Genomic DNA, 14,669 nt, shown 5'->3' with positions numbered 1-14,669 from the left:
TCGTCAAAAACATCTCCATCCATGGAGTTTGGTTGACCTGATTGAGCTTCGAAAAATAGTGGAAGTGTGACCACCATAGCATTGACCTCGTCGAAGTCCCCAAACTTCACCCTGGTCTTACTTGTCTTCAATTCACTCTCCAACTTGGTAATCTCTTCCCTACATTCATTAGTTAGTTGCTCCATAGCCTTTTCTGGGAGGTCTTCAAAATACTCGTCATCACAATACTCTTCATTCTCCCCATAAAGTTCTTCATCATCGGCTAAGGTGCCTCCTAGGTTTTCTGAAGTCTCTTTGGTCTTTATGTCGGCCGTCGATTCGGCCTTTTCTTCCACTACGGATGTTTGGACGTCGACCATGACTTGGTCCTCCTCCGCTGTCAGTTCATCTTCCTTCGTTTGAGGTTTCCTCTGACATCCTCGACCATTACACAGTTGTTATCTTTTTCCTCCTTGACCTCGGGTGGTGACACCACTTTAATTGGTATTTGCCTTCTGGAGGTCAAAGGATTGGCCTTGGGCTGAATTTTTTTAAATTTCTCAACTTTTGATGGCCTATCACCCAACACCTTCATTGGCCAGCTAGATTCGGCCTTGAGATTTTTTACTTCAAAAGCTCCGGTCAAATGAGCCTCCAACTCCAAGATTGGCTCATCTAAGGTCGTCACCACAACTTGACCATTCACCCATTGTCGGTGTATTTTTATCTCCTTGGCCGCTGCTGCCTCTAATGAAGCCACTACATCAGCTTTGGTGAACTCCAACTCTTCCAGTCGAAGCTTCTCTTGAAGGTCGACCAATCGGTTAAGTTGGGCTTGCCTCTCATCCGCTCACTCAAACTCTGCATTACAAGTGGCAGCATATTGTCACTGAGCCCTTCTTGTTTGAGTTTTGCTCAAGGGTATCGGAGGCAACTTCGAACCTCTACTCCTATACCATTGTCCTGCCTTGGTGTTTGGCATCTTGAAAGTTGGGACACAACTACCATCAGATGGGCGAGGTCTTGATACATAGGCCACATCTCGACTCTTTCCTTCTCCCACAGAAACCCACATGCTTCTATTTTTATCTTGGCTTGGGTTCAGCAGATCAACATCTTCATACTTTAGTGGCATCTGATGATTTCTTCTCTTGGGTTGATATCGTGGCCTGTTGTACCTATCTTGGTACTCATGTAATGGTCGTTTATTCAGTCTCCAATGAGACCTCACATTGACATCGATTGCATAGCACAATAGCCATGGGAGGTTCTTCCATAATTGGAATTTTCTCATCTAGCGCCTTTGTCACTTCTAAGTACATTTTGGCCTTACCTTTCGCCTTAGGATCCATCTGGTTCTCCCTTGCTCTTCTCTCAGCTACTGCTTTTCCGGAGCCACCCAAGTCTAATCTTGGTTGAGGTTGATCTGGCCTTGGGAATTTGGCATTCACCATGTTGGGCTGAGCATTTAGGAATGGATTCTAATCAACACCCATGGTAGCTTTCTCTGGAAATTTCAAGATCTTTCTATCAATGAGATCCTGCACGACATTCCGAAAAACAAGGCAATTGTTAGTCCCATGAGACCATACACTATGCCATTTGCAAAAAATCTTGTTTCTAAGTTCATTAGCCAATGGAATATCATGACCATTTGGCAATTTTATCTTCTTTTCTTTTAAAAGTTGGTCAAAGATTAGTTCGGCCTTCGAAATGTCAAAGGTACAGGACTTGGTTCTGACTCCCTTTTGAGAAGTCCTGCTAAACTTAGACATTTGGACCGTTGTCGGCCTCTGGTCCTTGGAGGCTTTGGACAAAGCATTGCATACGTGTGGTTCGTTGGCAATGATTTCAGTCAAGTTTACCCAGGTCGATTCTTCTTCCTCTTCTAGGAAGACTTCATCGTCTGCCTCATTCGAGTCCACATTTTTGACATCCATCGCATGGACAGCCATGGTTCTAGATGTGGAAGGTTTTGGTAGATCTCTATAGAAAGTCGGTCGAGATGTTGGCCGATTCTTTTGTTGTTCCTCCTTTAGAAGAGCTTCATATCGATCCACTCGAAGTAGGAGGTCATAATATCGCGAAATTCAATACCCTCGAACTTCTTCCGTAGATCGAGCAATAACCCACCTTGAGTCAACTTTGCAAACTCATGTTCAGGCATGTTGACTGTACATCTAGCCCTTGCTTCTTTGAATTTCCCCAAGTATTCTTGGACTGACTCGTTTGGTCCTTGGCGCATCTTGGCCAAGTTGGCCATTGACACATCTGGCTTAGGCCGATAAAATTGTTCGTGGAAGATTTGCTTCATGATCTACCAATTTGGAACAAAGTTCTAAGGAAATTTGACATACCATGAAAAAGCAGCCCCCGTGAGGGTGCTCAGGAATAGCCTTAATTTAAAGACCTTGTGATGTCCGATTTCGGCACATTGAGCAGTGAATTGACCAATATGCTTCACGGTCGACTGGAGTCCATCTCCTGAAAATAATGCAAAATCCGGAACTTCGAATCCTCGTGGAAATTGCTCTTGATCAAAATGCTCGGGATATGGCCTCCAGTAAACGGGTCTACCAATTCTTCTAGCATGAGGCACCATATCTTGGATCATCTGCTCGACCGCTCCTCAGTCGATTGCTTGATTTCCTAGTAATGGATTATTCCCACCAAGATTATTCCATCCACTGACTCCAGCGAATTGGTAATGAGGCCCAACGAAATTGACCCCTGCCCCCTGGACCCCTACCCCCTGGTGAACTTGTAGGCGGAATTGGTTGTACTGCGGGAGTCCTTGGAATTGATTGGCCGCTGCATATGGGTTATTACCCATCGGTAGAACATTGACTGCTGGGGCTGGGTTGCCCCCAGCCAGTGCATTTGGTTGAGGCAGATTCGCCCCAAAGATGTTTGGTTGGGCCTCCACTTGAAGCCCTGCCACTAGCACTCCATTTGCCACCTGATTTCCATTTTGGCCATTTTGTTGGCCTGCAATCGATCAAACCTCTCATTCATCTGAGCATTCTGAGTGGCCATGGTTTGAGCCATGGTTTGAGCAACGGTTTGAGCTGCCTCCTGCATTCTCTTATTGCTCGACGTCTCTATTGTACGGAAGAGGAGTCTAGGGTTTAGGGACTTCTGGTTAACAAAGTACAGAGTTTCTTCAGAAGGTACATGGGGGATTCTTACCAAGTGTGGGTAGAGAAGCTTAATAACTGGAAAGGATACTACTTGAGACTGACTAAGTGTGCACATGGGATCGTGAAGTCTGTGGTGATCCCCAAGGGTCGACATGACAATGGGTGGATTCAGGTCAAAGAGAATTTAGAAGGAATTTTAACAGGGAGAAACGGAATGAGTAGCCACCGATTCCCAGAAGAAGCTATTAAAACAGATTTGAGAGTCAGAGGCAGAATATCGGGTAAGACTTACAGAGAGGCGGTACAAACTGAGGAGGCTGTACAAGAGAAGGAAAAAGGGACTGGTACCTCGGACGAAATGTCAAATTGGAGCTGGGTGGTGGTCTGTGAAAGGCAAGTATTGCATCAATCCTGGGATGATATCTCAAAGGTTGGCTGGAAAAAGATATAAAATTATTCCCCTACCAAATTAATAGGGCTTTTTTCACTTGCGAGCAGCAAATTAGAGGCGATGACCGTTAGTAGCAGCGGAAAACTGGCCGTGGAGGGACAGGAAGATGTTTTGCTATACAGTTGGGAGCACGGGTTGAAAAATAATGTCCCCAAAATAGTCAGTTACGGTGGTTGGATTGGAATTACTGGGCTTCCCATGCACTGGTGGAGCAAGAAATTCTTTCAGCGCATTGGCATGGAATGTGGGGGACTTCTAGAAGTGGACCAGCGGACTGAAAATTACAAGTATCTATTCGAAGCAAAAATAAAAACCAGAAGAAATCTCTCTGGTTTTTTACCAGAAATCTTGACTCTTACAGAAGATACAAAAACTTATTATGTGAAGATCAGGCCAATTTCTTCGGCAATTCGGCTCATTATATCATGGCAGGCTCCACCTACAGTTTCCGATAGCTGGATTGTTCAGGTCGCGGCTGAAGGTGAAGTCCTGACAAGTCAGAGTCACCAAAGGACCGACAATAATCCCCAGGAGGACTGGGCTCGAGGCAACATAAATGAGGTTCTCTACTCCAGTGGCGAAGAATTTAATTCATCCTTGTCAAATCTTAGATCTACCTAATAAGGGCACAAAAGAAACTGAGGCGATTTTGGGCCCAACTGAAGACAAGCCCAATTCGCAATTCACAGCCCAATTTAACCCTTTTAGTGGTTTTTCCTCTGAGCCCAAGCCTTTTCTGAAAACTAGGTCTTTTAGTGAACTGGGCCCTTTTTGTGGGATAGAAAAGTATAAGAAATCTGACTCCAAGCCAAACAGTGAGTGTACTGCAGATAAGCTGAAGCCAAAAACTAGATTTCTATCAAGATTCGGTAGAGCAAATGGAGAAGGAAGCAGGGGCTTTAGAATGGGACTGTCTCACATCCATGATCGACTCTCAAGTGCAGGTGATTCGCTGCAGATCAGTTCCCTCCCCTCAAAGCCAATTGCTGACAGAGAAGATGACGACTCTATTTCATCGATCCGCCATCAGTGGATTCAATGGTCAAAATACCATCATCAGAATCTGAATTCGTTGATGAAATTTCTTCAAATGAGGAGAAGAAAAATACATATGCTTTTGTTAATGAAGAGGGAATTCTTCATGAGATTTTTGACATTCCAGATATAATTAGCGGTGCAAATGGGTATGTGGAAGGATGTTATCCTACCAATATCCAGTCAGTTGAGCAGATGGGATTAGAAGATTATGAAGATGAAACTATTGTTCCAGAGACTATTCTTGAAGTACTGTACTACTCCAGAAAAAGAGGAAAATGCAGAGGTAAAGGACGCAAAGACAGCTTGCCTAAATCATTGTTGCACAAAATGGATATATCATTGATGCCCCTAAAGAAGAACTTGGCTCATAGAAGACATGGCAAGCTTTGTATTTCCAACGATGATTCGGGATCGAGGGGCACTGGAAAAGGTAAAGAGAAGATAAAGGACTATACTTCTCATTAATGAAGATAATTAGCTGGAATATTCGAGGTTTGGGAAGTCGAAGAAAAAGATTACTAGTAAAAGAGCATCTACGGAGATTCAAACCAGATATAGTAATTATGTTGGAAACTGAAAATGAGGTAGTAGACAGACAACTGGTGGCAAGTGTTTGGGGGTCAAGATTCAAGGAGTGGGTCTTCTCTCCTTCCATGGGAAGGTCTGGTGGTATAGCAATTTTGTGGAATTCCCAAGCCGTTTCGGTAATTGATTCTATGATTGGCGAATTCTCGGTATCTATTAAAATTGTTGAGAGTATAGGGACGGAATGGTGGCAGTCTGGGATTTATGGTCCATGCAGACAAAGGGAAAGAAATAGTTTTTGGGAAGAATTGGCAGATCTGTACGGGTATTGCGGCGATAAGTGGTGTCTCGGAGGTGATTTTAACGTGGTCCGCTTTACAGATGAAAAGTCGAATGGCGGAAGAGTGACTAAAAGCATGCGAGAATTTAATGATTTTATCTAAGATACAAATCTACAGGATCCTAACCTCCTCAACACTTCTTTCACTTGGTCTAATCTAAGAGAGAATGCAGTCTGCAGAAGACTTGACAGATTTCTGGTGTCGGGCAGCTGGGAAGATTATTTTCCTCATTACCGCCATAAAGCTTTGCCGCGAGTCACATCCGACCACTGCCCTATAGAGTTGGACACTTCTAAGGTAAAATGGGGTCCTTCGCCTTTTCGGTTCGAAAACATGTGGCTGAATCATCCGAACTTTAAGAGGAATATCACGTTTTTGTGGGGCGAGAACCAGATACTGGGATGGGAGGGATACAAATTCATGACGAGGTTAAAAATGATAAAATCGAAATTGAAAATTTGGAGCAAAGAGGAATTCGGGGAAGTAGAGTTACACATAAGGGAGGCCGAAGCTAGATTATTGGCTTTGGATCAACGAGAAGGTAGAGAAGGATTGGATCATCTTTTGAGGATTGAGAAAGAAAATCTTCTCAAAAAGATCGGAGATTTGTCCCAAAAGGAGGAAGTCAAATGGCGTCAAAGAGGAAAGGTAAAATGGGCAAGAGAAGGTGATGGAAATACCAAGTTCTTTAACAAAGTAGCAAATGGAGTCAGGAAAAGAAACTTCATAGACAAATTAGAAGTGGAGGAATTGGGTGTAATAGAAGACGAAGCAAGCATTGAAAGGGAAGTGCTTAAATTCTTTAAAAAATTATATAGCAGCAACAAAAATGTAGGCTGGGGTGTAGAAGGTCCAAATTGGTGCCCTATTAGTCAATTGGAAGCTGATTGGCTCGAACGTCCATTCGAAATGGAGGAAGTTCATAAAGCAATTTTTGATTGTGGCAAGGATAAATCCTGGCCCAGATGGTTATTCTATGAGTTTTTTCCAATCTTGCTGGGAGATTGTCAAGGGAGACCTTATGAAGGTTATGCAAGATTTTTTCCATAATGGGATTGTAAACGGGGCTACAAATGAAACCTTCATTTGTCTTATTCCTAAAAAGGTGAATTCTGTGAAGGTTACTGATTACAGACCGATTAGTCTTGTTTCGAGTCTATATAAAGTGATATCCAAGGTTTTGGCTTCAAGATTGAGGGAGGTTCTTGGAAATACTATCTCTCAATCTCAGGGAGCTTTTGTCCAAAAGAGACAGATTCTAGATGCAGTATTAGTCGCAAATGAAGTTGTAGAGGAAGTCAGGAAACATAAAAGAAAAGGGCTAGTGTTCAAAATAGACTTCGAGAAAGCCTATGATCATGTGGAATGAAATTTTTTAGATGATGTGCTAGAAAGAAAAGGTTTTGGAGCCAAATGGAGAAGTTGGATTAAAGGCTGCTTGGAATCTGTTAACTTTTCTGTCATTATTAATGGAAAACCAAGAGGAAAATTTAGGGCGTCGAGGGGACTAAGACAAGGGGACCCTTTATCACCATTCCTATTTACTTTGGTTAGCGATGTATTAAGTAGAATAATAGAAAGGGCTGAAGAAACTAACCTAGTACATGGTATTGTATCTGGGCATGACCAAGTGGAAGTGTCTCACCTCCAATTTGCGGATGATACCATTTTCCTTTTGGATGGCAAGGAAGAGTATTGGTTAAATCTGCTAGAGCTGTTGAAGTTGTTTTGTGATCACTATGCCAAAAAAGGGCTTTAGCAACGGATAAAATCCGTTGCCTATTACACATAAATACCGTGGTATTGGTGACTGTTGCCTATTCCTATGTAATAGGCAACGGATATTCTCCGTCGCTGTTTATCACTTGCTACATCGGATATCAAGTAAACTCCGATGCCTAAATGATTTCCCGGTGCCAAAAAAAGGTTGACTTCTGACGCCTAAACCCGAAACAACATCAGTACTTTCAAAAGAGAGGAGGCTAAAGAGGTCTAACATCATCAGTAGTTTTAAAAGGGGTGAGGCTATGGAGGTCTAATAGCATCAGTGATATCTACTATGCTGATGCATATTATCAATTACAACATCGCAGAAACAAATAATGGTGTTGTGAATTATATTATACATCATCGCTTTTTTTATTTTGCGGACGTGAAAAGCCTCTAATAGTGCTGGTGGTTACATAAATACTGATGCTACTTCTCATTTGAGGCATCAGTGATAATGGATGTTTGGTTGTTGTTTTTATCTTTCAACTTCAGTTATTTCTGGAAAACTGAAGTTGTTATAAACAATAAGCATCATTTATGTAAGGAAAGGGTAGGTATTTTGCTTGTTTCACATAAACAGTAATTTAAATATATCCATACTTGTCTACATATATATATATGCGCAAAATACTTGAATTATCCATACTTGTCACATCCAAATCACAAATTTACCAGCCCTACACCACAAAATACTAGCTAGAAAGATATGTAAAATGAAGGAATGTTTAGCTCAATCAAAAAGTCATTCTAGGACATGAGTTGCCAATTCTTCTCGCACCTCATCCAATTCCATTTGGGTGTAAGTGTCCTTCCTTCTAGCTCTATACCGGAAAAAAAAAAAAACACGTAGAAGGTAAACACAAAATATGAACATAAGCTTAAAAAGTGCAAGGTACTAAATTTGCATAAGATATGTTGTCACTTTAAAATAACCAATATGCAAATTTACGAAATCATATTGGTCAACAAGAATATCTAATTTGTCAACCAATCTAATTAGATAACAGCAAGTCATTAAATGTACCACACAAAAATACCTTCTTTTGAATTTCCTGCAAATTGAATTGAGGTTCAAATAAATAAAAGATTTCAAGTATATTATTTTCTTGTAGATGAAATTAAACTCTTAACGAAATAAGCCATGTACCATTAGTGCAAATATATACCAAGTAGGCACAACATTTAAGAGTAAGATAAGAATTCATAAGCCATGTACCGTAAGTGCAAATATATATTATTGTCTTATGATACAGAGATTGAAAATTTGCAGAAACAGAACAATAAGGCCCTTCCCACCATTGACTTCTAAATCGTGCATGCATTGATTATAAAAATTGGGAATTTTAAATCCAAGTTGCTATAAAAATTGGAGTGGGATAAGTGGGGGAAGGAACATAGAAACTCAACTGGAACACAAAGTCAGGGATGGTCAACAACTGCTCACGATGAACATATCTGAAGAGCTGCAGTAATCTATCTACATATACCACTTTCTTCCAGACCTAGAAACAAAAGTTAGAATGACATTCACTTGAAGCCATTTTCAAGTGATATGTAGTCTTAATGAATAATAATCACAAACAAAGTTAGGCATACCAAATTGTCCACAAACAATTGCAGAGCAAATATTGCAGCCTTCATTCCAAAAGTTGGGTGAAGGACATATATTGCCTATATAAAGAAGATAAAAGTTCAGAGAGATGATGGCATATATATAATTGCTTAAGTACTTGGACAAACTCAGTGGTACCTACATGCAGATTACGTTGGGGTTTACGACCAAGTATTTGTTGTACTCTTCTCATCCACCCCAAGTCTAGCTGACTGCAATACATGCAGGAAATGAAACCGAACTAGTTACAGATATTTACATATAAGCTTTTCAGGTACAGTTTTATCACTTCACTTGTATTCAAAATTAGAAATTAAACTCCACCGGACAAGTTCACATGGAGCGGAAGTATAGATTAGAAAAGTATAGATTAGAATTGTTTCAAGCTTTGCAAACTTAACTATGAAGAACTTACAGCTGTAAAGATGCTGCAGAATGGAAGTATACAAAAGACAAAATAAACCAAAAAATCTATGCTGCAGAATGAAGCTAATTTGTGAAGCTAATCAAGTACCCTACATTAGCATGAATCTGGATACTACCAAAAGAAAATTATCATGAAAGATTATACTAATTGGGAGAAACAAATTCTTACATTAATATATCTAGCAAAATGATTCCTTTTTGTTATGAATCTGATATGGGCATCCGCCTTTGTTAGAATACAAAACCAAACTGAAAAACAAAAGGGAATGGCTTACATCCAAATATCCTATCTTGACTTTCCTGCAACTTGAATTGAGGTTCATATAAAAAACACATATAAAGAAATGAATTTAAAAAAACATAAATAAGAGGAAGAAAAATAGGACCAAGTCTCGGCCATTCTTTGTGGATCCATCAGATTTTCTAGTAGCCCAGTACCTAAATGTCAAACTCAATCATTCGTCGTGACATCTAAAATTAGCTCATTTAGTAAAACATCAGAACTTAGAAACAGCAACACAACACAATCATGTTACAGTTAAAATAGCACAACACATTCACATATATGAAACTCGTATCAAAAGCTCTGCTATCCACAGGAGTATTCGAAACCAGGTGCTTTACACCCAATCTACTACACATTGTGTTGTTTTCTATAGGATGAGAAAAACCTAAAAGAAAATCACATCAAATCATGCTTTGAAAACGAATCAGCTCAGTTCAGTTCAACTGGCAATAATGATAAGGCAAATAACTTTTGTTGACCACCGTAACCATCCCCTACAACAGCTCTTGTAGCAGCGAGTTGAACAAAACTGAAAAGAAGAAACTGTACAAGTTCAGAAGCTTCCATCCCAAAAATAAAAACAAAAAGCCCCAATTAATCTGCATCTACAACAAACACTAAATCCTATTTAAAAATCATCCACACAATTAAACCTCAACCACTGCCTTTATATGTAGGGATTTGAAATATCAAGAGCCCCAAATCTCTAACTGAAACCCTCATTGATCACAAAAATCTTCGCAAAGAGAAAACCAGAGAGAGACAAAAGCGTTACCCTAGTCTTCATCGATTGGGTGGTCAGACGCAACCTACCACAGCTCAAGAGAAGAATCGCGCATCCAAGGCTGCAAGAAGTCGCTCAGGTTGCGGTCCAGCGTAGAGTATAGGGAAGATGGTTCCACTGAGAGTTCGCGAGTAGGGAGAGAACAGTGCGAGAGAGAGACTATCGGGAGTTGGAGAGAAGAGTTTGTCAGCAGATAGAGAGAGACAAAAACTTTCCGCTGTTTGAGAAAGGAAAGAAATGGAGAGTCTGAAATTGAGTGAGAGAGAGAGGATGAGAGAGAGTTAAAAATTTCCCAAAAATATAGAGGGAGAGTCTGAAATTGCGAGGGAGTCTGAAATTTTTCGTTAAAAAAAAATTACTGTAGCGGGTTGACCATGGTTTTGGCATCGGTGGTTAAATGTTCTGTTGTAAAAGAAATTTGAAGACCATTTTAGGCATCGGTATGTTGAACCACACATGCTAAAGTAGCATCAACGGCATCGTAGGCAAAGCCTAAATTTTTTTATGATGTCTTTATACCATTTTAGTCTTATTATTTATAAAACCGGTGCCTAATATACTAATAACATCAGATTTAAGTTTATCGATGCCTATGTGGTGTGGTGTAAAGCAAAATTTGGCATAGTGGATGTTTTTGGAATGAAGATTAATAAGGCTAAAAGTTGCATTTTTGGGATCAATTTTAATATCGAAGCACTGAACAATTTGGCGGGCAGGTGGGGATGTGAGGTAGGTTGCTGGGCTATGGTGTACTTGGGTCTTCCTCTTGGAGGAAACCCAAGAGCTCTTAATTTCTGGAACCCAGTAATGGACAAGGTGGAGAAAAGACTACAAAAATGGAAGAGGGCTTGTTTATCCAAGGGTGGAAGGTTAACGCTAATCCAAGCAGTGTTGAGTAGCATTCCTTCTTATTATATGTCATTATTCAAGATGCCTATAGGGTTGCCAAAGTTGAATAGCTTATGCGTAACTTCTTATGGGAAGGACTAGAAGAAGGGAAGAAAAACCACTTGGTCAGGTGGGAAAGGGTAACTAGATCGAAAGAGGCAGGTGGTCTCAGAATTGGCTCTTTAAGAGAAAGAAATGAAGCCCTTAGAGCTAAATGGTTGTGGAGATTTCCACTAGAAACCAACTCGCTATGGCATAGGATCATTAAGAGCAAGTATGGAGTCGACTCCAATGGGTGGGATACTAAACAGATAGCTAATGTGTCCTGCAGGAATCCTTGGCGAGAAATTTCGAAAGGGTATAATTCTTTCCTTCAATGCTACAAATTTTCTGCTGGAAATGGGGAGAAAATCAGATTTTGGGAGGACCTTTGGTTGAAAGAAGGGATACTGAAAAATCTGTTTTCTAGACTCTTTTCCTTGTCCAGGAAAACAATTCAAAGCATATCCCATTTTGCTAACACTCAAGAACTACCTCTTAATTGGAATTTTGATTTCAGAAGAAATTTGTCCGAGGCTGAAATTGCAGAAGTGGTAATACTTTTGGATATATTGGGGAAGGTGAGATTAAACAGTTCTAGATTGGATCGGAGATCATGGGAGATCGAGGAGCAGGGTTCGTTTTCGTGCAAGTCTTTCAGATCTTTTCTTCTCTCTAAGTCCAGAGATGTCTTTCCCCCCTTCCTCTCAATCTGGAAGGCAAAGACACCTCCGAAAAATTCAATTCTTTGTGTGGCTGGCAGCAATTGGCAAGTTTAATACTTGCGATATCATGCAAAGGAGACAACCAAAGATGTGTTTATCCCCTTCTTGGTGTGTTCTTTGTAAAAAGAATGCAGAAAACATTGATCACTTGTTCATTCATTGTTCGTACTCCCTAAAATTATGGTGGAGGATGTTGGAAGCTCTTGTAGCGGAGTGGGTGATTCCTAGAGGGTGTCTTGAGCTCCTTAGTATCAAGTTGTTGGTTTTGGGGAAGGGAAAGAGAGCTGGAATCCTACGAGACTGTCTAGTGCATGCTATATTCTGGAATATATGGATGGAGCACAATCGAAGAATTTTTCAGGGTCACATAGGAGTAAGGGCTGAGGAATTATGGGATAGAGTTAAATTTTGGGCTTCTCTTTGGGCATCGGGTTCAGGGCAGTTCAAGGATTATCACTACTCTGTCATCTTGAGAGACATGGCAGCAGTCTTAAGATGATTTTACCTAAGTTTTGTTTTCTTCTTATAGTTTTGTTTTCAGACTTAGTAGGCTAGATTCTCTTTATTTTAGATGTTCTGGAGCTTTCCTTTTATTGTTTGATCGAGGATTTTTCCCTTTTGATTATCAATACAAACGTTTCTATTCAAAAAAAAAAAATATCAACCTTGATAAATTATTTAATTTTGTCATGAATAGAAAGTATTGACTTAAGGTGGAGATGTGAATACCATGAATGAATGGCATGTGGGCTCTCTCTCTCTCTCTCTCTCTCTCTCTCTCTTGTGGGAGGGGTGTGGGTGAAGGAAAGAGGATTCAATGAACATGCTTTCAAGTAGTAGGATAACATGGTTAACCTGACAAACACCCATAGATGCATAAGAGATAAATTTATAGTTGCATGCATAACCTGATAAACTGCCTTATTGTAGGATGTAGCTGGTAGCTGGAGTCAGCAAGTAGATCCAAGCCAATGGGTTGCATATTATGGTTATGGACAAGGTTACGATGCCAATGCTTATGGGGCTACTCACGATCCATCTTTATATGCATACGGTGCATATGCTGGTTACGGCCAATATCCTCAACAGGCAAGTCTTTATCAATTCAGTTTCACTTGTATACCGGTGGTTCTTAAATGTTGGTTTGAAGAACTTTCAATTTATAGTCTTCCATATTGTTTTGCTAAGAAAGTGAAGGATGTGGGGATTTGTTTGCTTTTCTTTGAATATATGTTTGGGTGTTTTGTTTTCAGGTTGAAGGAGTTCAAGATATTGCAGGTATGGGAGGTGCTGCCCCCTCTATAGAACAGAGGGATGAGTCGGATGATCCCTTGGCTACACCTGATGTTGATAAGTACATCTTCTCACCTTTTCCGTTAGTGCAGCATATTTTAATTGAATTACATTTAGTAAACTTAAAGTTTTTTTGTTCTGAGAATTAGTGAATTATAAAGTTAAACGAGTTATATATTGTACGTTTGTATCTTTTAACCATGTGAGAAAGTCAATGTTTCAATCATTATTGTAAATGGCCTCACATGACATTAAAACATGCTTTATTTAAGTTATCTCTTCTCTGTATAAAAGCTTTATTTTGAGTCTCACTTTAATAAAACTATATATTGACTTGTTTGCTTCTGATTGCCAGGTTAAATGCAGCTTACCTCTCCGTTCATGGAAGGGCCATTTTAGGCAGTCTGATGTGGCTGAGAATGTCATCATTTATGCAGCAAGCTTAGTCATGGTTAGCATAATGTCGTGACCTTGGTTTGGTTGGGATTCTGTCTCAATTTTCCTAGAGTCAGACAGGATACATCCAAGAGAAGAAGCCATGATCAGGGTGTGCTTCACATTCATAAACAATGGCTATATAGTTAGTGCAACTGAGGCTGGGTAGAGTATAGTTGGCACACTGCACTTTGATCTCGTATTCCGTAGGATTGAAGTGTATATATATATATATATATATATATATTATATATCTCTCTCTCTGAGGCTGGCGATATGGATGTCAATACGAAATGGTGTCAAGTTTGAGAGCTGGTTGTCAATGATATAATTTTACAATTTGACCACAGTGCTTAGAAAAATTGGGTGTACAAACTACAAAGACAGCTTCGGCTTTCACTAAAACCCGTCTTCAACCCAAGTTGCTATGTAACAATCCTAGTCCAAAACCAAGTTCAGACCACGATGCATCGATGCATATCATAGTCGGTCCTAAAGAATACACAACAATATGTAGTGGGCATTGAAACCAAAGAATCGGAAAATTGATCCGAACCAAGTTTCCGAAAAGAAACACATTGACTGAAAAAATAAAAATTGGGACAAAAACCTAACTGGATCAGTTCAGACCGGTTTTTGTTAGGGATGATAATGGGCCAGTTTTGGGTTGGGTAGGGCAATGCCATCCCCATCCCCGATAAAAAAAATTCGGGCAATGTCCGTCGGGGGGCTACCTCCCAAACCCGCTTTGAATCTGTGGTTTGTTTTTATTATAAAATATTTATGTTGCATTATAATTTATAACGCCTTAATTTCATCATAAATTATCATTTTACTCAATTACATTCAATTGGCACATGAGATGGCACCATAGTAAAAAAATGGGTCAAACTCTCCTCCTCCCCCCTTAAGTGCACTCATGTTCGATTTATGTAGG

The 14,669-nt window shown here is 40.1% G+C and overlaps 1 protein-coding gene and 1 long non-coding RNA gene across 5 annotated transcripts in view; one reads left to right on the top strand and one right to left on the bottom strand.

Annotated features, from left to right (window-relative positions):
• LOC110760169 (polyadenylate-binding protein RBP47B'-like) overlaps positions 1-13,932 on the top strand; it is a 31,357-nt gene extending 17,425 nt beyond the window's left edge. The window contains exons 6-8 of one of the 2 annotated variants that reach the window (XM_021962387.2): positions 12,935-13,093; positions 13,258-13,358; positions 13,653-13,932. In XM_021962387.2, coding sequence (XP_021818079.2) covers positions 12,935-13,093; positions 13,258-13,358; positions 13,653-13,743 — 351 coding nt within the window. In that variant the 3' untranslated portion in view covers positions 13,744-13,932. The remainder of the gene's footprint in view (positions 1-12,934; positions 13,094-13,257; positions 13,359-13,652) is intronic. The other variant, XM_021962396.2, reaches the window with a different exon arrangement.
• LOC110760180 (uncharacterized) lies at positions 7,828-10,656 on the bottom strand. Of its 3 annotated transcripts, none has more exons than XR_015835256.1 (7): positions 10,344-10,656; positions 9,669-10,097; positions 9,452-9,582; positions 8,999-9,068; positions 8,841-8,915; positions 8,652-8,746; positions 7,828-8,065 (listed from the first exon to the last, which is right to left on the bottom strand). It is a non-coding gene; the product is annotated as an uncharacterized LOC110760180 (long non-coding RNA). The 3 variants fall into 3 exon arrangements; XR_015835257.1 differs by having other exon boundaries at positions 9,452-9,531; XR_015835255.1 differs by having other exon boundaries at positions 9,452-10,097.
• Positions 13,933-14,669: the final 737 nt, after the last annotated feature.

The sequence above is a fragment of the Prunus avium genome, chromosome 4 (genome assembly GCF_965620075.1).
Source record: "Prunus avium chromosome 4, drPruAviu1.hap1.1, whole genome shotgun sequence".
In the NCBI taxonomy this organism is placed as follows: domain Eukaryota; kingdom Viridiplantae; phylum Streptophyta; class Magnoliopsida; order Rosales; family Rosaceae; genus Prunus; species Prunus avium.
This window is presented reverse-complemented; position numbering and strand designations above follow the sequence as displayed.